The 25,498-nt window shown below is 38.7% G+C and overlaps 1 protein-coding gene across 1 annotated transcript; it reads left to right on the top strand.

Annotated features, from left to right (window-relative positions):
• Positions 1–274: 274 nt before the first annotated feature.
• Positions 275–25,183, top strand: KIAA0232 (KIAA0232 ortholog; the record flags this gene model as incomplete). Its single annotated transcript, XM_009643239.2, has 8 exons — positions 275–320; positions 2,829–2,951; positions 4,348–4,429; positions 5,948–9,245; positions 19,297–19,378; positions 21,467–21,564; positions 22,529–22,673; positions 23,595–25,183. Coding segments are annotated over 8 exons (3,915 nt in total), but the record flags the coding sequence as incomplete, so codon positions are not given.
• Positions 25,184–25,498: the final 315 nt, after the last annotated feature.

The raw sequence follows: 25,498 nt of genomic DNA, 5'->3' as shown, positions 1-25,498 counted from the left end.
AAAAATATATAAAAATGTGTTTGAGCTTTGCTGTTTCTTTTTTTAATTGCTTTTGTTCCTCATTATGCAGATCTACGTTAATTTGGCTCTTGAGTTGAGTCATGTTGGTCAGTAAGGAAGACACAGGCTACTAGAGCCCTGTAACTCCAGCAGTCAGATGGACTGTTCTTGTTCACGCTGGCTGAGTTCAGAAGCTTAATTTATCTGTTAGCACAGTCACTCCTATGCCAGTAACATAACACCTATCCTTTACGTAATCCTTCCCTTGCTTCAGCCAGTTGATGAAAAGCCAGAAAGAACAACTTTTGATGGAACTGGATGTAAGTTAAAGCAGGGGAAGGAAACAGAAATACATTGGAAACAGTAGAACAGAATAAAGTGTGTTTTCATTGCGGAGGAAGTTTTGTTATGCAAAATGAAAAATCTGAATTAAAAAAATGACATGCTGCCCTTTGTGGCTTGAATGGGAGAAAAGGGTTAGTTGAAATCTGGGTCAGTAGTTTAAATAATCTTACAGATAATCATGAGATTTAAGCCTTGCGTGTTGGAGTTACAAAAGCAATCATAATTAGGCACTTCCATGTTGAGAATTGTTTTTAAGGTACTCCAGTATTTGTGCTATTTGGATACTGTCTTAAATTTGAACATAAGTAAAGCAGTTCAGGCAGATCACCTAATTTTGTTAACTGATCGTGTCCTATTGAACCAAGCTGGTGCCTGGAATACCTCACTTCCTGGCAGTGGGGTTTCTGCAACTACAGTGCATTAACTTAAACAATGAAAAAACACAGTAACTAAATCTCATATTTGGAGAACAACGCTGTCACATATGAAATAATTGCTGAGGCATTCATTACATAAAGTCTGCAGCTTGTTTTTTATATACTGCAGTAAGAGGTTGAGCAAGTGGTCTCTGGAGACTTGGCATTCTGCACAGTGGCTTCCCCCCCCCCTCTTTTTTTTTTTTTTAAGCTAGCGCTAGCTCCCTCGGCGTGCTATGCAGGGCAGCATGCAGCACGTCAGCTGACGCCAGTATTAGTTTCATGGTACAGGAGGAAATGAAGAGTTTGATTCCAAAAGTTTTCACTTCCTCGGTGTAATGGTGAGCATATTGTTGCTGGTTTGGGGGATTTTTTTTTTTGACATGCTGTTATAATTAAGGAAGTGAATCTATATTCCTTAGATGTTGAGTATTTGCTACAGGTGTCTGTTGGATTGGACAGTGGGAGAGCTAAGCAAAAACAAGGCCAGCTCCTCCTCTGTTGCCCTTTTGGGGGGAGAAGGGGGGAGTCAGGGGTGGTATAGGCATAAAGTGACAGTTATTACACCTGCATAGGTGTTTGTCCACATTACTGTGCTGCTTGGTTCTTTCTAAATTTAATTTACGTTGGTAAATTTACTGATACAGAAGACGCCTTCTAAAGTTTAATATTGCTAAGTCATCCTCAGTTAAGTATGTGGCATAAAGGTTTATATTTAGCACTTCAGGGCAGCAATGCAGTTAGGAATAGAAAATTGCTTTCTCAGTTGACTGCAAATAATTAAAATTTAGAAGTTAGCATATAAGTCATTGCTTCAGTATATGATTTTTCAAGTGCGTGTTTCTGATGGAGGATTAAACAAGCTAGTTTTACCATATAAATTAGTATTCTCTTTTCCATAATATTTTCTTGTGCTTTAGCAATATGTATTCACATTTCTTAGCAATTTCTAGCCAGTGATCAGGACAGAGGAGAAACTCTTTGTTCTTGGAAAAATGAAATCTTTATGCCACCAAGGGTGACACAGCAAATCAAACTCTCTTTTATGCATTTCTGTAACTTGATATTTGATCTGCATTGCCTTTGGAGAGAATGCATATTCCATGACTACATGCACCCAAGATCATGTCAAATTCAGAAGGTTGAGGTAATTTTGGAGACTTGTCTAAGTTTCAGAATCTTCAAGTATGATGGGAACAGGATGCTGGAGTTGCTCTTGAGGAAACTGTGCATACATAGGCTATGAGAAGCTGCACGGTTCTCCCTCGTTACCGTGCCCAGCTGTATGGTAATGTGCAGGGCACTTCTTGCATCCTCCTCACTTGTTTTGCGTTGCTGCGTTTAGCTGCGATTCCAGCCTTCTGTCTGCAGTTACGGAAAGTGCAAAGTGTAATCTCCAAGCGTGATCCCTGAGCATTGGAATACTAAGCACACAAGTATCTACACAGTACCCAGCTCGCCTGGTTCTCCTTCCAACAGGAATGGTCACTTCAGGCTGTATGTTGGTCTTTAGTATTTTGCTGACTGGAACTCAACTTCTATTCCATTAGAACAGCATGGGGTTTTCTCCTATGGGACAGTTCGTAGCATATTGTACCATTTTGTATGTGTGTTTATTTTTCAGTATTTTGCTGTTGTGGTGCTGTTGCTTTATCTAGAGCTGCTTGCAAGTCTAGGCAGACAGTAAAAGCAGAAGGGTGTGAGGATAACACTGAACTGGGATTTAAAAGGAAGCTTGAGTGTATGGCAGATTTACATGGAGGAGTAAAGGAGGAGAATAGAGGCTTATAGCGAAGATTAATAAGGTGTTTATTTTTCCCTCCGCTCTCCTGAGAAAACAATACAATGTTTAAAAGGAAAAAACCTGGGCATTCTAAACTGGCAAAACTATGGGATAAGTTTTGCGTGAAGATACCGTGGAAGCATTTTCTCTCCCTCTCTCCCACCTATATGTGTATCTTCGTACTGTTCTCCTTTGCTTTTTAATGCATAGCTACAAAAAGAATAAATGTCTGCTGAGATATGTTTATTTTATTTGTCTTTCTATAAAATGAATATTCGTTTTAGTAAGTTACGTTTTCTTTTTTTTTTTTTTTTCTCCCTGTCGGTTTGCTGTTGTGCAGAGCTCTGGGATTGAAACATTAGTAGAGGAGCTTTGCTCCAGACTGAAAGACCTTCAGAGTAAGCAAGGTGAGGAATAAATCTTTAAACTTCTGAGGCCATATATTGTATTTATAAACTGTGTAACATGCTAAGGGGTGGGGGAGCAGACTCTTAATTCAGTAGCTTTTAATACAAGCCATGCAATTTTAAAATATGCATTTGAATAATTTCATTCAAATAGTTTAAGTAATTCTGTTCTATTGTGCTTTGTTTACCTAAGAAATAGCCATTCACAAATGGAGTTTTCCTCGTGAAAAGCTGTAACTGTTCATATCCAGCTATGCCTGCTTTTTAGTAAATTTTCTATATTCAGCATCCTCCTTCCCCACGAAATGAAGTCAAAATAAAGTAGGCTTGATTCTGTTCCTTTTGTCTGTTGATACTTGGAAAGAGTAGATTGGCCTCAAAATGGTTACATCCTAGCTATTCCTGTGAAAAGCATCCAAGTAGCCATCGCAGAGAGGTGTGCTTAAAATTCCTGGGCTTTAGGGGAGTGATAATGGGGAGTTTATGTTGTCCAGCTTAGGGCAGGGAGCGTAATATAAAACTGCAGTGTCTCCAGTGAAAGTTGATTGCACAAAGATGTTTGTTCAGGCCCACGGCAGCAGCCTTTGACACTCACAGTAAAATTAATATGCTTATTGTGCAGTACAAATAGCAATAAATAAGGGATAAATATTTACCTGCTTAAAGCATGATATTAGCTGTTTCCACTCCCTTTTTCTGTTTTTAAACAGTAATTACTAGTCAGCTCTTAGAATTTCATAGTGCCGTGCTGTGACACTGTCTTACTGAGCCAAGGTGATGTTGACCATCTATTTTGAGAGAAGAAAAAAAAAATTAGTGTGTATTTCACTGCATTTTTTTATATTTTATGGATTTTAGTATAAATAATTAGAAATCTTTAGAGTCACCTCTCACACAGGAAATATGCCTTTACATCCACACAAAGCACAACAGCTACTGCAGGGGTACTTCCTTGTAGTGAAATATGTGAGAAGTTAGATGCAACCACTCATAAAAATATTTAGCTAAATAGTTAATTTAAAAAAAAAAAATTTTATATGTAGCAATGCAAGAAGGAGATAAGGATTTGGATATGAAATAACTAAAAATTCAATAGGAAGTCTCCTAGTGGGGACATTGCTAACCATGGAGTTGCATGCAGCTGATAGCTAGTTATGTTTGCTGAAATTTGCAGGGCTTATCAAGATAACTGGAAAACTTCAATCTTGGGTGGCAACTTGTAATTTCATTATGTATAATAAACAGACTGTAAATTATTCTGCTATTTACAGTGTTTTATGGAAATTTACTACTATTACAGATATACATTCTGGTGCTTTTCGCTAAATACTGTTGTAAAAATACACTGGCTTCTTGAATTTTTCTGTTAAGCATTTGGCATTTTCTTCCAAAACAGAGGAGAAGATTCACAAAAAGTTAGAAGGCTCTTTGTCTCCTGAGACTGATTTATCTCCCACAGCAAAGGATCAAGTAGAAATGTATGCATTTTTTATTATCATTATCTGAGATGCTTTTATCTTTTCTCCTTTTACTCCCATATTTTAACGCAGTGAAGTTAACTTAGTGGGGAATCTGGAGTTTTGTGAATGTTAAGAAATACATTTTTTTCCTGTCATCTTCTTTTGTTAATCTTACATGCTTAAATATGAGCATTTGGTACCATGGGCTAGTTTAATTTCTGGCGAAGTCCTGACTGCTTTCTTTTGACTATATGCAGAACTCAAACCATACTGTATTTTAATTTCCTTAAGAACAAGTCAACTAGACAAATTAAAAGCCTTTAAAACAGCATTAATTAACATGTTAGACTTGCAGGGAGAGAATTGGTTTCCTGGGTTCATAGAACAGTTTGGGTTGGAAGGGACCTTTAGAGGTCATCTAGTCCAACCCCCCCTGCCATGGGCAGGGTCATCTTCAACTGGATCAGGTTGCTCAGAGCTCCATCCAGCCTGACCTTGAATGTTTCCAGGGATGGGGCATCTGCCACCTCTCTGGGCAACCCATTCCAGTGTTTTACCACCCTCATGGTAAAAATTTCTTCTTTATATCTAGTCTAAATCTACCCTCTTAGTTTAAAACCTTTACCCCTTGTCCTATCTTGTTCAGAACTCTTTGTCTTCTGTTGCAGAAATGGGAAACTGAAACTCTTTATAACCTTTAAACTCTTTATAACCAAAGTGGTCTTACTAGTTACCAGGTACCCAAGTCCAGTGTTAGTGAAGTACCCAGGGCTTCTTCTCTTGGATATATGACTGCTTCCATATTTCTTAATAATAACCATTGGTAGCAACAGTCTAGTAGAAGTATTGCTAAATGGATAATAATTTAATAGGTTTTCATTGGAATATATGTGATTCAGTATAAATCTCTTTACCATCAAACACATACAACTTAAATGTTGCCGAAAACCGTATTTTAATTTTGTCCCTGTTGCACGAAGCTATTAAGCATCTTAAACTACTCAAGAACTAATCTTATTTTGCAATAGCTTTTTCTTAATAACTGGACAGTCAAACTATGTAGAACCTAAAACAGTGTCTCATTTCACAAAGGAGAGTTTAAAAAACCTGAAATCTAGCACTGAACTGACTTAAATTCAGGACTTCCTCATTTATACTCTAAATCGAACATGTTTAAGACGACTGTAGTGAATTGTTACATTATCTAATAAATCTGGAGTCAGGCCTTCACTGTTTTAAGCGTCTGCAATTTCCGTCTACAGTGAAGTTTAGTACTCCCTAAAAATGGGATTGTTTTACTTGGCAATATATTTTTAAACTTATATTAATATAAGCACTTTTAAAGCTTATCTTAATCTCCCCTTTGTTATCATTCAAAAAAATGGTTCAATGAGTGGCATGTGCATATGTAGAACAAACTAGATTTTTTGGCAATTAGATTGGTAGTGTTTTGGTGTGGTTTTAGTAGTACTTTCTAATCTTAATGCCTGTCTGAAGTTCTGCGATCTGAATGTCACCTTTTTGTTTTCCTTTCAGGTACTATGAAGCATTTCCTCCTCTTTCTGAAAAGCCAGTTTGCCTGCAGGAAATTATGACTGTATGGAATAAATCCAAAGTATGCTCTTACTCTAGCTCCTCATCTTCATCCACTGCTCCACCAACTAGCACAGATACATCTTCTCCAAAGGACTGCAATAGTGAAAGTGAAGTAACTAAAGACAGAAGTAATAAAGTATCTGCCACTGTACAGGAAAGAACCCAGCAGAAGAAAAGTAAAAATGAGAAAGAAAACAAGTTTAGTAACAACACTGTTGAAGAGAAGCCTGTTTTGTACAAAAAGCAAGTCCGTCATAAGTCTGAGGGAAAGATGCGTCCTCGCTCATGGTCATCTGGATCCAGTGAGGCTGGCTCAAGTTCTAGTGGTAATCAAGGTGAATACAAGGCATCAATGAAATGTATTAAAGTAAGACACAAAACAAGAGAGGTTCGAAATAAAAAAGGGCGTAATGGACAAAGCAGGCTTTCAGTGAAATCTGGTGAAAAGGCTGATAGAAAAGTCCACAGCGGAAGCAGTAGCAGCAGTAGCAGCGGGTCCATCAAACAGCTGTGCAAAAGAGGTAAAAGGCCATTAAAAGAAATTGGAAGAAAAGAAGCTGGCGGTAGCGATGGAAAAGATTTGTATTTAGACAGCAGAAATGAAAAGGAATATAAAGAAGAACCCTTGTGGTATACTGAGCCGATTACAGAGTACTTTGTTCCTCTTAGCAGAAAAAGCAAGCTGGAGACTACATACCGCAACAGAGAAGATATATGTGGCGTAACATCAGAGGCTGTAGAAGAGTTGTCTGAATCAGTGCATGGTCTTTGTATTAGCAACAATAATATTCATAAAACATACCTCGCAGCAGGTACTTTCATCGATGGTCACTTTGTAGAAATGCCTGCAGTTCTAAATGAGGATATTGACCTCGCTGGGACCTCAATATGTTCTCAACCAGAGGACGACAAATATTTAGATGATGTTCATCTGTCAGAACTAACACACTTCTATGAAGTGGATATTGATCAATCCATGTTGGATCCTGGTGCCTCAGATACGATGCAAGGGGAGAGTCGGATTTTAAATATGATTCGACAAAAGAGTAAAGAAAAAACTGATTTTGAGGCAGAATGTTGCATAGTGTTAGATGGAATGGAGTTGCAAGGGGAAAGTGCAATATGGACAGATTCGACCAGCTCTGTTGGTGCTGAAGGGTGGTTCTTGCAAGACCTTAGTAATTTAGCTCAATTTTGGGAGTGCTGTTCATCTTCTAGTTCTGGTGATGCAGATGGGGAAAGTTTTGGAGGAGATTCTCCGATCAGATTCTCCCCCATCTTAGACAGCACAATGCTTAATTCACACATGCTTGCTGGCAATCAAGAGCTCTTTTCAGATATTAATGAAGGGTCTGGTATAAACTCTTGTTTTTCAGTGTTTGAAGTGCAATGCAGTAACTCTGTTTTACCATTTTCTTTTGAAACACTCAACTTGGGAAATGAAAATGCAGATTCTAGTAGCACTGCTAATATTCTTGGGAAAACACAGTCTAGATTGCTAATATGGACCAAAAATAGTGCCTTTGATGAAAATGAACACTGTTCGAATCTTTCAACAAGAACCTGTAGTCCATGGTCACACTCGGAAGAAACACGTTCAGACAATGAGACTTTAAATATTCCATATGAAGAATCTACGCAATTTAATGCAGAAGATATTAATTATGTAGTTCCTAGAGTGTCTTCGAGTTATGTAGATGAAGAAATTCTAGATTTCTTGCCAGAAGAAACCTGCCAGCAACAAGCTAGAACTTTAGGAGAAATGCCCACTTTGATTTTCAAAAAAAAATCTAAGCTAGAATCTGTCTGTGGTATTCAGCTAGAACAAAAAGCAGAAAGTAAAGACTATGAAACTACACAAGGGTGTAGTGAAAGCAGTCCACATGGAGATGGCTACAGCTCAGGGGTTATTAAAGATATTTGGACAAATATGACAGACAGAAATTCTGCAGCGATGGTAGAAATAGAAGGAATAGAAGATGAATTGTTTTCAGCTGATGTAAATAACTATTGCTGCTGTTTGGATACAGAAGCAAAAGTTGAAACTCTCCAGGAGCCCAATAAAGCAGTGCAGAGATCAGAGTATCATCTTTGGGAGGGTCAAAAGGAGAATTTAGAGAAGAGAGCCTTTGTCTCAAATGATTTATCAAAAGTAGATGGTGGTGACTATACTACACCATCAAAACCTTGGGATGTTAACCAGGATAAAGAAAACTCATTTATACTTGGTGGTGTGTATGGGGAGCTCAAAACATTTAACAGTGATGGAGAATGGGCAGTGGTGCCACCTAGTCACTCAAAAGGGAGCTTATTACAATGTGCAGCTTCTGATGTAGTGACGATAGCTGGTACAGATGTTTTTATGACTCCAGGAAATAGCTTTGCCCCTGGTCATAGGCAATTATGGAGGCCATTTGTATCATTTGAACAGAATGAGCAATCAAAGAGTGGTGATAATGGATTAAATAAGGGGTTTTCTTTTATCTTCCATGAAGACTTATTGGGAGCTTGTGGTAACTTTCAAGTTGAAGAACCGGGGCTTGAATACTCATTCTCTTCCTTTGACCTGAACAATCCATTTTCACAAGTTCTTCATGTAGAGTGTTCGTTTGAGCCAGAAGGAATTGCATCTTTCAGCCCTAGTTTTAAACCTAAGTCAATTCTGTGCTCTGATTCAGACAGTGAGGTTTTACACCCCAGGATATGTGGTGTTGATCGAACGCAGTACAGGGCTATACGGATTTCTCCAAGGACTCACTTTCGCCCAATTTCTGCATCTGAACTTTCTCCAGGTGGTGGAAGTGAGTCAGAATTTGAGTCAGAAAAAGATGAGGGAGGTATTGCTGTCCCTTCTCAAGTAGATGTATTTGAGGATCCACAAGCAGATCTCAAACCTCTGGAAGAAGATGCAGAAAAAGAAGGGCATTATTATGGAAAATCGGAGCTTGAATCTGGAAAATTCCTTCCCAGATTAAAAAAGTCTGGAATGGAGAAGAGTGCACAAACATCACTGGATTCCCAAGAAGAGTCGGCTGGGATGTTGCCAGCAGGAAACCAAGATCCCTGTTTAGAATGCAGTATGAAAGAATCTCTAGATGGGAGGGCGATGGAGAGCTCTAAAGTAAACTGCAGAATAGTGGAGCCACGTGAGGAGACTAGCAGGTTTTGCAGTTGTAAAGCAGGGTGCCATTTCCCCACGTACGAGGATAATCCTGTTTCTTCAGGAGAGCTTGAAGAGGTATGTGGATATGTAAAATTATGGAAATTGCAGCTGGCAGCTGATAACCAGCAATTTGTCATGTGACAGTTCAATTTAAATGTTTGTAATTGTATAGTTCTAGAAAAACACAGTTTTGTAGAAACACTGGAGGTTCTATCTGAACATAAGGAAAAACTTTTTGACTGTAAGGGTGACCTAGCACTGGCACAGGTTGCCCAAGAAGGTTGTGGAGTCTCCATCCTTGGAGATATTCAAAAGACATCTGGATGTGGTCCTGGGCTACCTTCTGTAGGTGGCCCAGCTTGAGCAGGGGGAGTTGGACGTGATGACCTCCAGAGTTCCCTTTGAACCTCAATAATTTTGTGATTCTGTGAAAAATTAACCATCTTCAGGCATTATGGTGTCATCTTGCACACCTTTAGAAATATATGCATGTGTACACTCATGTGACTTTAAAATCTGTTTACCTTAGGTTTTCAGCTTATCTGATTTACATATAATATGTTAAAATGTGCATAAAGTTTGAGTAATGAGATATTACTGATTTTGATTCAAACCTATTTTAAAATTTTGAAGAGGAAGATTTGAAGTTGCTCTTTGCCATATGTATTATAGTTACTTCCAAGTAGAAGAATTTGGAATTGAATTATTGGATGTAAACTTCAGGAAAGAAAGGTTTGTAAAAAGGATACTAAAATGCTCTCTCATCAGCGTAGTCACAAAAAGAAATAAAACACAGATGCAAAATATCCATCCCTACCACTGCTAGGAGGCCTAACTATAACTACAGGTTAAGTTCAGAGTTTTCTTTCAGGTCATTGTAGCCATAGGTTAAGTAATGATCAAGAGCAAAAATCCCTTCTAGCCAAAACCACCCAAATTCTTCTTGCTGTGAGTTCCCTCTGCTCTTGAGAAGAAATATTTGACCAGCAAAATGAAGGTCCTTGAATGCATCCAGAGGAGGGGCACAAAGCTGGTGATAGGGCTGGAAGGCATGTCCTGTGAGGAGCAGCCAAGGACTTTGGGCTTGTCTGGTTTGGAGAAGAGAAGACTGAGGGGCAACTTCATTGTTCTCTGCAGCTTCCTGAGGAGGGGATGTGGAGAGGGAGGTGCTGAGCTTTTCTCCCTGGAATCCAGTGACAGGACACATGGTTCAAAGCTGCACCAGGGAAGGTTCAGACTGGACATGAGGAAGCACTTCTTTACCGAGAGGGTGGTCAAACACTGGAACAGACTTCCTAGAGAAGTAGTCGATGCCCCAATCCTATCAGTATTTAAGAGGCATTTGGACAATGCCCTTAACAACATGCTTTAACTTTTGGTCTGCCCTGAAGTGTTCAGGCAGCTGGACCAGATGGTCATTGTAGATCCCTCCCGACTGAAGTAATCTATTCTATTCTAAAATAATTTAGTTGTGCAGCCAGCACAGAGATGTTGTCTGGATAGTTATAAGTTGCATCTTACATTTTCTTTTCCTCTTCAGCCTCCTCTTCCACATACTCAGCAGTTGTAGTATTGACATTAGGAGGGAATCTTTTTAATTTTCAACTGAAGAGTTGCACCCAGCTTGTGTTGTGCAATTGTATAGTCCTCAATTACAAGTTTGAAACACTAATTCATGCATGGGAAAGCTAACCTTTTTCTTGCTAAAACTAAAGCTTACCTTTATGTTGGACAAAATCAGAGTTCCTTATTTTCCTTCCTCCTCATTTGTTTCTCCTCTTATCCTCCTTTAAATTAATGGCTGTTGCAGCTTCTTTTCCCAGTGTCAGTAAGATGATGTCTGCTGCTTGCAAAAGAGAATAAAATTTGTGACTTTTCCAGACTCTTTCTAAACATCTTGGTTCCTGCTGCTCTGTTAACTGTGATGAAGTGGCTCAAAATATTTTCTGGAGTCTGGGAATTTTGTAGGTTTGTGCCAGACCTTGCAAAAAGAGCCACAAAAAAAGTTAATAGACTGTAAGTCAGAACAGATTCTGGAATTACCTTTTAGCAGGAGAATCTAACTTCATCAGTCAGTAGGATATAATGAATGAACAAATGGTGTAATACAGTTATTTGTGACAGCAAGAGTCTAAAGTTCCTTTCAGCCCTTTTCAGATCTCCTTTATGGATGCTTAGTGCTCCATGAAGATGTTTATCCTCATCTTTGCTTTAACCACTTACCCATTCAAGAAAGTAGTAAATGTCTGGTGTAAAATAAGTTTACAGTGGTTCCACAGGGAGGTAGCTGTGAGGTTGAAAAAAACCTTTGGTATTGAATGGTGCTCAAAAAGCTCTGGTATTTATTTTCTTTAAGTTCCTTAGTGCAAGGGAAAAACTACTTGCTTCCCTTGCTCAGGTTGCATGGTTTTGTAGGCATTTTCATAGCTTCAAAATTATAAGCCACTGAGAAGTACAAAGGGCCAACAACCGTCTCAGCAGTCTAGACTCCAATTTGGTTTGCAATTAAGCTCTTCCTAGGGGGCTTGAGCAGCCCTGACTACAGCCTAAACTCAGAAAGACTGGGTTAACCAGCCCTCCTGTATCTAGCATGTCTCGAGAGGATGCATGCACACTCTGGGCTTTTCTAAGAGCCATTAGTCTGCATCTGAAGGTGATAGGCTTTTTGCCTTGAGAACATTCATCTAAATTTATTATTGTAGTTAAGTCTATCTGTAAAAGAAGAGGTTTTTTTAAGCATTAAAACCCATTTTAGTATGTTGGTTATGAAGTAAACTTTAATCAGTAAAGATGATGACTATATCGTGTGCAAGAAGGGTGCAAATGTCATGCAAGTATGTCCTCTGTGTGAGAACTGTTTTCTTTTTAAGAGTGATATCTATTTTCATGAGCAGTAACCAAAATCAATGTAAAATACCTAGAAGTGGAACAGTTTAGGAAAACCGTTCTTCCTAGACACTCCACAAAGACATGCATGGAAAAAAGATTTTTAACTTGACCAGAGGCAATGGAATTGATGGATTAGTGCAGCTCAATATTTGTGAAGGATTTTTTTAAAAATGAAACTTTTGTGCTTCTTTTTACTGACTTAGGATAAAAATTAATGTTATTGTTTAACTCACTGCTATCTAACAAAAAGTTTGAGTTGTGTTCTGAGGTACCTCCAATATTTTTTGTGTAAATAATGGCTATGAAAATAATAATGCAGAGCACAGTGTAATAGTAAGACATTCTGGTTTGCATCACATAAACTTGAATTATACATGTGCTGTGCAGACACAGATCTTTGAATACCTCCTATTTATAAGAATGTAGAAGAATCTGGCTCAGTTTCCTCCCTCTTACCTTCTATATTAGAACACTTCTAGACTTGTAGCATATTTTGCAGAAGGAATTTGCTGATAGCTCCTGCAGAAACTCTTCAAGAGTGAATGATAATTATATACCTAGCCTTAAAATTAAAAAAACCCAAACAAACAAAATAAAAAAAAAATCCCAAACACCACCACCCCCAACCAACCCCCCCGCCCCTCACCACCCCACCACCACCCCCAAAAAGTACCCACGGAAGTACAGTCCTTTTTCTTCCAAGTAAATGCTCTTACTGTTTAGCTGTGGAGTCATGGGTAATTACACAGTCTGGTCCAGTTAATGGTCTCTGAATATAACAACACTGCATCTCTTATCAGCAAATTTTATATGGGCTCTGATCTACTAGGTGTGCCCTAAAAATTCTAATACTGTTGAGTCCTTGACGAAGATAAAGGGATTTGTGGGTTTTGTTGGAATCGGACTAAACTTTGGAGGTCTGAACACACCTAGGACAATGCATTTGTGGATGAGGAAATTTTAGTGGCAAAACCTGTGTTTATGGATCTCATGGCTTAATTGGCCTGTTAGATTTGGTGAGGTACTTTGCTTGACTGGAGTAATGCAATGTAAGTATATGACTCCTTTAGGAAAGGCTGTCAAGAGAGGAAGGTAAGAGGGGTGCCTTACATATATCAGTTCTGAGGTCAATATATAAAAGGCAAACACACTTCCATCTTTTTAAAGAGGGAAAAGGAACTTTGGGTATTACCAATGACCCTCTTAGATTTCCTAAATAAATGTTTTAACCAGTAAATGGCATGGATGCATAAGAAAGGGAGAAAGTTTGTAAGTATTGATTTGGCAAAAAAGATTGCACACTCAAAATAACAGTAGCTTACTAGAGACAAGGGAGGTGATTAATTTTTCTGGTCTGGGGAGTAAAATACATGTTTATGAAAGTCCCTGGTGGTATCAAACTGGGAAAGTCTGCAGTTACACTGGAAGACAGGGTTAGAATCGAAAGGTTGTGAAATTGGAGAAACAGTCTGAAAAATAAAATGCAATCCAGCAGGGACAAATACAAACTTCTCAAGAAAATAATAATCCTCTTCACAAACATAGTGCGAGGAGTGACAGGCAAGGAAATGCTGTGAAACAGAAAGGCATCTTCAAATAGATCATAAGCTGAACATAAATCAGCAATGACACACTGCGTAAGACAGTGTTGTGATAGATAAATAGGAAAGCCCTTCTGTAAGAGAGGAGGTCGTGCTCCTCTGGAGCTGGAAAGCCTTCTGGAGGACCAGGCTCAGCTCCCATTACCTTATATCAAGAAAGATGTCCTGAGGAGAGCAACACAAACTTTTGAAAACAGAGTAAAGAAACGGGTTGTTTTATAAAGAGAGAAACTTGAAGAAGAGCCCAGCAGTTCTGCAGAAGCCATGTTCATAATTACAGGAGATAAGGAAAAAACTCTGCTTGTCCTCTCGGCTCTGGTAAACACAAAGGATGTGGATGTGATGACCTTAAATCACAGCAAAGGAAATTGAAGAAAAATAATTCTAACCAGAAAATGAGCTTACTGTACAGGTGAATTATTTTTAGGGAAGCAGTGGAAATTCTGTCTTGAAGAGATTTAGAGTATAGGAATAGTGCATTATAGTTGATTCCAGCTTTGTGAAAGACTATAGAGACTAGATTATTTTACAGCGTCCTTTACACATATTTTCAGAGAAATTTGAGAATTAGGTGACGTCCAAATAGGTGTTAAGAATATAAAGTCTAGACGCGGCTCCCTTTGTTCATTTGTGACTAGCTGCTTGAGCCAGATGTTTTTTCCCTGGGTAGCTGATGAACTAAAATTAGGATCTGATCTTTTGGAATGAGACTCAGTGGGTTCATTGCTGCTTTGACTTTGAAATTATTCATGTGTTTCTTGTATTCTTTCTGCTAGTAGGGGGTTACAGAGCAGGTTCAAGGAAATTTTTACTTGCAGATTAATAAGACTTTTACTTTTTCTGTGGTTGGTTATGGAAGTGTCAGTTGTAACACTTCAGGAAATAACCAGATCATAATGAGGCTTTGGTGCTTACTCTGTTCAGATTCTGCAAAATTCTTGTCACTGCCTCGATCCTTGTAAGCATACGTTCTGAAAGTGTAGAATTATTCAGTGCTGGTGTTTTCAAATTAGTATCTAACGCCCAAATAGCCCATCCTGAAAGGCATAACAATTTAGATGAAAAAAAAAAAAAAAAGCTATTTAGATGGGTAGCTGTAAAATTTAATGAACCTTTTCATAAAATACTGGAAGTGCCCTTTTTTTCCAGGACCTTCAGGCAGACAGTCCTTAAAACTATAGACCCCTGCTCTGAGAAGATGTTTTGCATAAATTTTGCTTGAAGAATAGAGTTCTGACCAGTGTAACTTTTCTAACTAGCAAATGACTAATCTGCCATATGAACTTGCTGTGGACTTTTGACTGTAACTGTAGGGAAGAACTTGTGATGGAAGCAAAGAAATCAACAAAAATGATTGCTGCCTCATACAAAAGTGTTAGTTAAGGAACAGCAAGAAAAATCGTATTAATACTTCCCCCGATGCAGATTGTTCATAAAATAAGATCTAAATTAAGCACATTGTGCACCAGTTCTTGGTGGAGGAAAAAAAAGCGTTGCATATTCATAAATGCTCTCTAAGAAATTTACTTGAGGTTGCTAAATAAAACTATCTGTTATTTTTTGCCAAGAAGAAAGTAATTTCTTAATGAACTGTTTTGTATGAGCAATCAAATTCTTACCTGAGGAGAAATAGTTTTTTATATATATATATTTTTAACAAAAAAATATTTTGGGGTGTGTGGTTTTTTTAATCTATCAACACCAACTTCCCTTTTAAACCCCACCCCTCTGCCCCCTCCAGATTTCTCCTACCTTTTGTTCCTTGTTTTTTCCATCTGCGCATTTATCATTCAGGTAATAAAACCTCAACAGTACCAGATTTATCATTTTATTATATGAAAGGGTTGTCTTTTTTTTTTTTCTTTTTTTCTTGAATTCTGCTTTCATACTTCCAGACCTGGTCTTTCCCAACTTTGGTAGTCACTGTTTCCTCACCTGCCTGAATGCTCCCATCAAAGATACTCCTCAAAGTTGGCTTAGTGTCCTGTCATACAGAAACTACAATTAAGTTTTATCTGATGTCAGCAAACCAACAGTACCACTGAAATGTGCTGTTTATCCAGCTGCCTGCTGGTCACAGTTGAAAACCATGCTGTTGGATTTGTCCCTTGCTGTAGTGAGCGTGGAACAGCTTACATGAGCAAAAGAGTAAAATGCTCCTCCTGGGCTTTCATTCTGGCAGGCCCAGCTCCGTGGTCTGAAGTGTGTTCACCAAAGCAGTTTGTCCTTGTCCCCAGGTCAATATAATCTGATATTCTGCTGCATTCTGGCAATGCAGCTTCATCCGCTAATGAATTACGTATTGCTGTCCATAACAGCCTTGTGAAGAAAGCAGCAATACACTAAAACTGTGTAGAACTGTAATCTCCTCAGCCGCTTTATTTCAAATCTGTGTGTGAGTGGAAAAGGTGAGGGAAAATCTTGTCAGCTGTAGGAAATGGCATTCATGGTTTGGGAAACAATCTTTCACTTCTCTGCTTGTTTTCCCTTTTTTTCAGTTGTATCCATAACAAAACTATGCTATTCCATCAAAAATGCTGTTTAAAATGGTTGTTATCCACTTAAGCTTACAAAATCTCTCCTTCATGTTAGCTACTTTACTCCAGCTAGATTACAGAGTCGTTTCACTGTGATTTGATCTTTGAAGCAGCACTAGCATTTTTAGTGGAAAAAAACTAATACTTGCTTTTATTCCTTTAGAAAGTGTTTGTACTGGTGTTTGCAGAGAATGTTTGTTCTTTTTATACCAGAGGTTTCAGTTGAGATTTTGGATAAAAGACCTAAGTGGATGGCCCTGCTGTTCTATGAAGTTCTTAGGAAGGTTCATTTGAGAAAACAGACATAAAGTGATGTTGGAAGGAACAGATGTGAGCTAGATGCCAATGAAAAACATAAAAATGCCATTTAAAGGTTTTGAAATTATTTAACTCTTTCAAACTCTTACACAAACAATAGCAAACATTAAAATGATTTCTTTTTTCATCTGTTGACTTAACTCTCAGTAGGGGACAGATGAGAGGGTGACAGAAGCAGAACTGAAGCTTTTGGGTTTGTGTCTAACTGCACAATTCTGACCTGAATCTACTGAAAACTCATAGACAATTGTGACTGAAATCCGGCAGGATTTGGGGGGAGGAGAATCTTTCATAACATTACCCTAGTGTTTGTGCTAATGAATGCTGAAGTCCTTAAGGGATTTTATGTATCCTCAACCACGAGCTCTGAGAGAAGCATCGGTTACCGTATGTCTAGCTGTAAAGCAAGAAAGGAAACCCAACCGTCGTCTCTCCAACCTGCAGCAAGGCTGGAGTGCAGCAGCATTGCAGTTGGTTTTGCCTTGTTGTCTTCGAGCTGTACTAAGAATAAAGTAAAATAGATAGGAATAGTTTCAGAGAGGAAGGACTTCCACTTGCAATTTCTAATACTGGTACAATTGAGAATAATGCTGTTTAGATGGGTAGCTGGGAAATTAATTAAAACTTTTCATAACATAAGGGAAGTGCATGTATGTGTTGAGAGGAGAAGGTGGCAAAAATTGAAAATGCTTTTTTTTAAAGGGAAAGAAGAGGAAGGTAGAGTGATGGGCCTCTTCTGGCATTGGTATTTCTTATAATTAAGGGTATTTCTTTAATTTTCAGAAATTTTGATGATGGCAGGCTGTACAATTACAGTAAACACCTAAGCAACTGTAGGAGAAAATGGTTTTCTTCAGTGAATATATAAAATGGACATCAGCTCGGGTCCCCCATCACCTCCCAAGCAAAACCCCCAAAAGGCTTTAGCATGGATAGCAGGTCTATTACATCCGTCCTTTTGCTTTACACATCTGACCTTAATGCTGCTTTAGAAACAGCGCACGCCATTCCAGAAGGGTCAGCGTGGGGGCAGGAGGGCCAGGTCTGAGCTCCCACTGAAGCCCTGCGGGGCCACACGGTGTGCGGCCGGACGTCTCTCTGGCTTCCTCCATCTCGGCTGGTGTCGAGGCAGTGATGGAAGGACACAGGGGCTGAGCCAGCGTCATTTCAGTCACGGAGCCATCCTGAGGCAGATTCGTAGGCTCTGATGGTGACTCAGCCCAGGAAGCAAGGCCGCCGTAGTGTGTTACACCCTGCCAGGCTCAAGCTGGCTTTGCTTGTAACCCATTGTGGTTCATCCAGCTTGTCACACGTGCAGATACAAGTGCAGGTGTGACACCAGCGATGTGGGAAACTTTGAAGTCAGTAAAGCATTGTGTCTGTGGAGTTTAGATGCCTTTATCTGTAGCCAGCAGCAGAGTGAGGCTTCCATGATTGAGTTTATTTGTAAATGCACGTATTTCTTATGCAGTTCTGCATCAAATACCCTTGAGCCTTTTCTTTTTCTTTTTTTTTTTTTTAAAAAAAACTCCAAAACTTTGGCTTAACTTTCTAAGAACTCCCTTTTCTGGAGTTGGGGTTTGAGCTCTTGGAGGGTGGTTCCAAAAGACTATTCCTAGGTCTTAGGGAGCAGAACCCAGCATGGATAATTTCAATATGCATTATAGCAGAATTTCACGGGGAAAAAAGTTTAATCTGCAGATGCTTCAGAATACAGCACTCCTGAGATGCTTCTTTGGTTTAAGAGGGATTTCTCTTTATTAAGTAATAAGTGTTTGTAAGTTTAGGTTCTATAGGTTTGTAGTTCTACAAAAGAGGAACAAATGAGACTTATTAATTTTCCATGCTTAAATATTCTCAGTTTTACAGAGGAGGAACCTGGGTAGAAACTCAGTGTTGACCCTCGTTCTTTAATGCTTTTTAGTAGCTAGTTGCACCGTAGTTTGTTTTTGAATTGTTCTATCTAATATCTTTAGGGGACGTTAAAAGCTGGCATCGTCTTTTGAAGGTTAATGGGGTTACCACAGATGCAGTCATAAGACTAGGGACATGTCTGTTGTGACAAGCCTTTGGTATTTCAGCCATGTCCATTCATTTTATAAGGAAAGGGCTGTGGTAATTTAAATTAGCATTAAAGTATGGGGAGCGATGGGGGTGTATTTAGGCATTTTTAGTGAGCAGATTGAGATTATTTTTAGCATAAAGACAGATTATTAATCATGCTCATAGCCAGTATTTGCTTATAACCAGTTTTTCCTCGTGTTGACATGTTGATTCTCTAGTTTAATTTTATATTATCCCATTGTTGGTAATGGTACTGCTAATTCACCCTTCCAGACTTTAAACGTTAAACTTTGCTGCTTTTTGTTTGCTTTCTTTTCTGCTTTGTTTTACACTGAACTATTTGTCATGTTGACTAATGTTGTTTCGCTGTAGTTTCATCTCTTGGGTAGCTATCTGTTCTCTCAGATTTTTGTACTTAAATGTGTGCTTCAATTATACCGTGTAGGGCTGGCATTCATCCCTTTGTTGTGGATTTGTACAACTCTGTGTCAGCAAGGTATAAGCCCCTGCGTGGAGTTCATATGGGATATGACTTCAGAAAATGGACGCTCCACTGTAGTTAGACAGTCTTTTCCCATTAGTATTAGAAATTGAATAGTTCTAGCACATTGGTTGTAATACCAGAGTTTCCTCCTTTACATGTAAGTATATTATTTTTGGCTAAACGAAGCGTGATTATTGTCTAAACACTTTCCTATATTGAATGCTAATCTGCAGAGAATGAGTGGCAGCCAGGAAAAGCAGTGCTGGTGGGAAAAGGCGCTCTATTCTCCCCTTTTTCCTGCATCACAGTGTGAAGGTAAGAAGCTGTGCCTGTTTGAACTAACTTGCTGTTGCACCTGTGTCTGAATGAAATGCGCTCTTATGGATGTGAATTGTTGCAGATGAATTGGCACCACCATCTCTATTTTAAAAAAGAAAAAACCAGTAAGCTTCCACAAGAAATTCTCTTATCTGAGAGAGAACTGGGATGCTTCAGTTACATTTGTAATAGATCTCTAGCGTGCTTCTAAAGAGTTTTTAAATGGAAATGCTTTTAAAATAGTCTTAAAATATATGCAAATTTACTTAATTCCAGAGCCTGGAATTAAGTAAACAGAATATTAATCTCTGATTCTGAAAACACTTTATTACATTTTTTGAATATGTTTCAACCTGAATAATACTTATTAGGTAGCTCATTTTGTAAGAATGTGAAAACATGATAATTACCTTTTATGGGTTCGCATAAATAACATGCCAGCTATTCAGTGAACGTGTGGAATTTCTCTCCAGCTGAGAAGGAGAGGGATTTGCCTCTTGGCCACTCCTTTCACAGTGACAATCTGGGAATTTTTCTGTCCCACGCAGAGAGTAAATTCAGCCTTGGTAGGCAGGCTGCTCGCGAGCGGAAGCAGGTGTGCTTCCAGCACTCTCTGTTGCCTCCCAACAATTCGTAGCATCTGACAGCTGGCCCAAGCCCAGGTTTCCAGTGGACAGGCAAGAATCCAGACAGCTTTTTTTTTGCCTGCATACCAATTTACCTTTTCTGGGGAGAAGGCAAGAAGCTAAGTAAGACCATTCTGTGTACTGAATTGACAGGCTGGCTGAGGCTTTCTGTTGGTAGAGGCTCAGTGCAAGAAACTTTTGATCTGAGTCCCTAATAATCTGGAAATAGATTAGCCAGTAATTATTACTGAACTATTTTTGGAGTGCACCTTAAAGTGCAACCAACTAAACAGTGTTCTTGGTGCCTAAATGCCCTTACTCCGGTGTTTAGGACGGTTCGGGTTACTTTCAAGAACACCTTAATTTACTTCGCTCCCAACTATAGAAACATGTTTGTGCAGTGAAAGGGAATAGATTGATACCTACAGGACTTCGTCTTGCCTCCTGGACTGGTCACAGAACCTCCCATATTAGAAAAAATACCCTCAGTTTTTACAAAATAGAGATTTTTAGTGACCTTTTCTAAAGTTTGTGGGTTTTTTTTCCCCACAGCGATGATTGCACAGGTATTAGTGGTGTACTAGCAAATGTAGTGACTCCCAGTTTGAGTATGTATTTTACACAGAGTAGTCCTTGAATTCCTGTGAGTGAATTGTGTCATCTGTTTGCTGACATCTGCTGGTGAATCTGCATAACTGTCTCAGTGTTTCACCACCTTACTTCATCAGAGGGAGGCAGAATATACGGTACAAAATTCTATGGAGTACAGAACCTACTTGATACAGTGGCAGAATTTTTGTGAAGTAGAATAGTTCCAGGATTTCCTCTTTTAGGCTAAGTTTAACAAGACTCGAGCTTTATCCTTAGAGCTAATGTTACTCTTTCACAAATCTTCAGTTGTATCCAGTTTTCTGTATGGGTATTTTTTAATATATGGATATTGATGCATGTGATCCATATATATCAATATGATAAATGTTGATATTTTATGTGGAAGTTTACTCTGGTGAGTAGAAACCACAGCCATTCATGTCAACTTTTTTTTTTTTTTAATCTTCAGTCAGGATCAGGCTGCTGTTGCAGTATGTTTTGTATGGGTATAGAACTAGAAATGATCTAAAACACTGTGCAGTATCAGAATTGAAAAATATACCAAACCATTTATAATAAAAAAGTAATTGTTGCTCTTTGTGCCTTACTAATTTAGATGTTTTCATTAAGTGGCTTCTTTTTTATTATTATTTGGTTGTCCAGGTAAGATTTGATGAAGCTTCTGTAAGGCATTAAAGATGTAAACTATAAAATCCCCCACAAGCATAGAGTTTACAGGGCTTAGACTGTGAATTCCGAGAATGCTTCTCTAGATGCTTTCATTTTGGCTAAATGTGAATAACAGTGTTCCTCAATTCTGTTTTTTCTTCCTTTTTCCTCTGAAACACCCCCACAAACACAATGTAAGAGTGTTACACAAATGCCAAGGGAGAGAATGGTGTAGGAGAATTTGCAGATGTAAAGGAAATATCCAATGATGATCAGCATCTTTTAGATTTTAATATGGTAAGTTTGTCATTGGTTTGGGGGAGGAGGTTTTTTGTTTATTTTATCAGGGCGTGCCACCGTGTCTTTCCTTTCATCAGTTTTCAGTCTGGCCTCAAATCAAATTTGTGTGAAAACCTTCAAAAGCTTTTCTTTCCTGACTCTGTGTTTTAATCTCTTCTGTGTCTTGAAGCGTTCTTCTGAAAACTCCTCTGCATGGTACTTCGGGGAGTACAGCCCTTTGTACAAAGAGTTGCACTTCTAGTAGTTAGGCAAACTCGGTTTCCTTTGGGAACACTTGGCTTTTGCTTGTCATGTGTGTTAAACATGAGTCTTTTTTTCCTCAACTTCTCATTTCAGTAAGCGTAGAGTGGGCTGATGTGCACTGTGAAGGCAGAAAGGACCAGTAACTAAAGGCACAAACACAATGTATGCTGAATTCTGCCCTGCTTACAAACAAAAACCTGATTTTTTGCTGTAGGGAGAATCTTCGTGTACACGTGCACTTACTGATACACTTTTAAGCTTTATAGTGATGATAGCACTTAAGTTTATGCTGCAGCATGCTTGCTATAGCTTTACTCAGTCAGCTGAAAATATATTGGTTTTGCTTGAAGTTCAGTCAGATCTGTGCTGTGTTTTCTCAGTATTTAACACGACCAAATTTTGAAGATAACTTTTACAGTAACTTTCTAACATGACCTATGATAATGGTGCATTCTAACTGAGTTCACTTTTGATTCTCTTGCTGTTTCGTGCAAATCCTAACATGAAGGAATAGGAAAAAATAATAAATGCCCCGCCATTCTTTTCCTGCTGTTCTGCAGTCCTTTCTACATAGTGGACTAAGTCAGGGAAGTGGAGGACTTGCCCCGTAATCGTGACATCTCTTGAACTGCTACCAAACTATATAACCTCCCAGCTCAGACAGAAGGAAGCATGTTTTTTATTGTTCCCCATCAACACTGTCAGTTTAAATCCTTAGGTTTCTTCTGTTTATGAAGCAAGATGTGCAGATGATATAAATGCTGAGGCAAAACCAAATGGCTTCAGGAAGAAGGTCTACTCCAGTGATAGCTCCAGCTCTGAAGACACAGCTTCAGAAGGTGGAAGTGAATGGGCTGATCCGTGTGAGGAGGAGCTTTTTTCTCGAACTCAACTATAAAAACTGCAGAGTAGAACAGATGATTTAAAAGTAACATGAGATGGAAAACTGTCCTTCCCGAGGGTCTGTAGCTCTAAAACAACAACTTGAGTTTCCTCTTCAGTTAATGGATTCAGATGTGTATTTATCTTTCTCTTCTTGCTTATTTTATAGATGAGGACAACAGCTGTCCTGTTGAAGACTTTTTTTTTTTTTTTTTTCCCCTCCCCCCTAAAAAAAACCCCTGTTAAATTCTTGGCTATTTGAACTAGACTAGATTGTGTTGTCAAATCAAGAATGGATGTGCATGTGCTTGTCTTAGTAGTACCACTGCTTTTTTGCATCTTAATTGCAGTTATTTTCATTCGTAACTGTAGCCCTACCACTATTACTATCTTCTTAGCATCGCAGTGTCTACAACTACTTCTGCTGTTCGGAGACTTCCGCTTTCTGCACATTAGGCTTTGTTCTTTAAGAACTGGGAGATAAATACTTAACACTGTAATCTATCAGTGCCTTTCTGAATGCAGGAGAAAAGCATGAATGACTTGTCCAGTCTTCATCCAGTAAATCTCATAACTTTGAAGTAGGAACAACAGGGTTGTGCTTTAGAGACTTACAGAAACTGTGTTTTCTATCCTATGGTTCCCCCCTCCCGCAAACCAACACTGAGGATACCATGGTTTGTATTTTTGCTAACTGGAGAAGCCAAGGATTTTTTTGTAGGTATGGAGGCAATGTGGGGTTTTTTTTTCCCTTTTTTTTTTCTTTTTTTTTGTCCTTTTTAGCAACTTGCCAATGTGGGGCAGACGTTTAAAAAGTAACACCAAAAATAATAAACCACTGGGGTGATGTGTGGATTGTTGTGAATTTTGTAACGAGTAATGAGAGTGTTGTCTTGTTGCAGATGATGGCATTCATGTAACCTGCAAAAGCATCCTGTTCTGAACTTGAGCCTGAATGACTGAAACTATCTAAACTTGCTCAGAGTGTTCAATGTTTTAAATGCAAAGGGTCAGTGCTTCACTTGAAAGAAATCCTGTGGCTGCTGCAGTTAGCTGCTGTTGTGGCTGTAAACTTAGTAACTATCTCGTAGCTCATTTTGTGTTTCTGAGAGAATGTGTGGGGCAAGTTACGGGCGCGGTGGGCGGGGGTCGGGAAACAGTGACTTACAACATACACGCGTGATTGCAGTAGTGATTGTTGCTTTCTGTGACTTGCTTTTAAATTTTATTTTGTTAACTTAGAAAGTCAATACATTGTCAAGTTGCATCTGTACAAGACTATCAACTCCTTGTGCTTTTAACACATTATGCAAAATGTATAAGCCAGGAGGAGCAATATTTGCAAAACTAAACATTCTAAGTTTTTACCGACTCATAGTTTAAAAAACAACAACAACAACTAACTAGTCTATACAATAGCAGCATGTCTATAACACCAGGGAGTGCAGAAAGTCCAATACTGACTTGAAAAGCTTAACCATTAATTCTGACAGGCAATAACCCTCATGAGAACTGTAGCTGTTTGAAATGTGAGCTGAGCTGCCTTTGAAATATGTTCTGTGCTAGAAAGGTTTCCTGAGTAACTGGGTGTTGTTGCCTTTATTTGATTGATAATGTAAGAATTGAAAGGCAGGGTTGGGAAGCCGTGCCATTCTCGCTGCAATGCTTTGGTCGAGATCCTTACTTAAAATTGGCTTGGTTTGTCCTTACCCAGGGACTTTCTTTTGGTCCTCCTCTTAGACTATGTTTTAGGGTTTGTATTCATACAGCAAATCTTTTGACACTTTACAGATTCTTTTCTTAATTTATTTGCAGACTTTGGATAGATTTTTATATATTTTACTTTCTTCTGGAGCTTCCTTGAGAGGTTGATTAGCACCTGCACTGAGAACTAGTTAACCGTAACATGAAAGTAAAAAAGAACTTTACACACAAATTCTTCAAATCACTACAGTGAAGAATGGAATAGAATTTCATTCGAGAACAAGAAATGACCAAATGGACATATTTCAAACACAAACTTCAGCTCAGTTAATTTTGGCTAGAGCTGCTTCTTTGGTAAGAAAGGGCTCAACAACAAAGGTGTTGCTTATAGTTACATCGTGGCATGTAATAATTCCAGCACCTTTGGGGAAAATAAAACCGTATATTGAGCTTGGGCAATAACAAATTGTCTTTACTTGTTTTCATAGTTTAATGGCTAAAGCTCTAAAGCTTTCAGTGAGAGTTGAAGCGTGGTTTTTAGTTTTTCTGTATGGATAGAAACACACACAACAACAACAACAACAACAACAAATTGGCATACGGTGAACCGCACTGTGGTATGAAGCGCATTGCATATCCATAGCACTGAAGTATCAGTTTTCCATTCCTGGGCTGAAATTTGTTTCTACTTTTTGCTTCAAGTGGTTGTATCGTTCTGATTTCACGTACACCAGAGTAACTGATTTTGTTTTCTTGTGGAGTTACTTAACACCGAATAAAAATATAAAAGGACAATTGGATGGCGTGTGTGTGTGTGTGTGTTCATTTTCTTTAGCTGACGTATATAACTGAGATGCAATGTGGCAGTTAAGAATTAAACATTCTGGAGAGAGAGCATGAGGTATCTAGTTTGGGAGTCCTTTTCGTTCTACTTTTTATTCTTTTTCAGTACAACACAGGAAAATTAAAGACAATGCATATGTTCTTAAAAAAAAAAAAAAAAGACAAGCAAATAAAATTGCTTGCACACAAGCTGGAGAGGTGGGCCTGTATGAACCTCATGAGGTTCAGCAAGGCCAAGTGCAAGGTCCTGTACCTGGGT

The sequence above is a fragment of the Egretta garzetta genome, unplaced genomic scaffold (assembly GCF_000687185.1).
Source record: "Egretta garzetta isolate BGI_Z169 unplaced genomic scaffold, ASM68718v1 scaffold107, whole genome shotgun sequence".
NCBI classification, from domain to species: Eukaryota; Metazoa; Chordata; class Aves; order Pelecaniformes; family Ardeidae; genus Egretta; species Egretta garzetta.
Note: the sequence above shows the minus strand (reverse complement) of the source record. Positions and strands in the feature narration are given on the sequence as shown.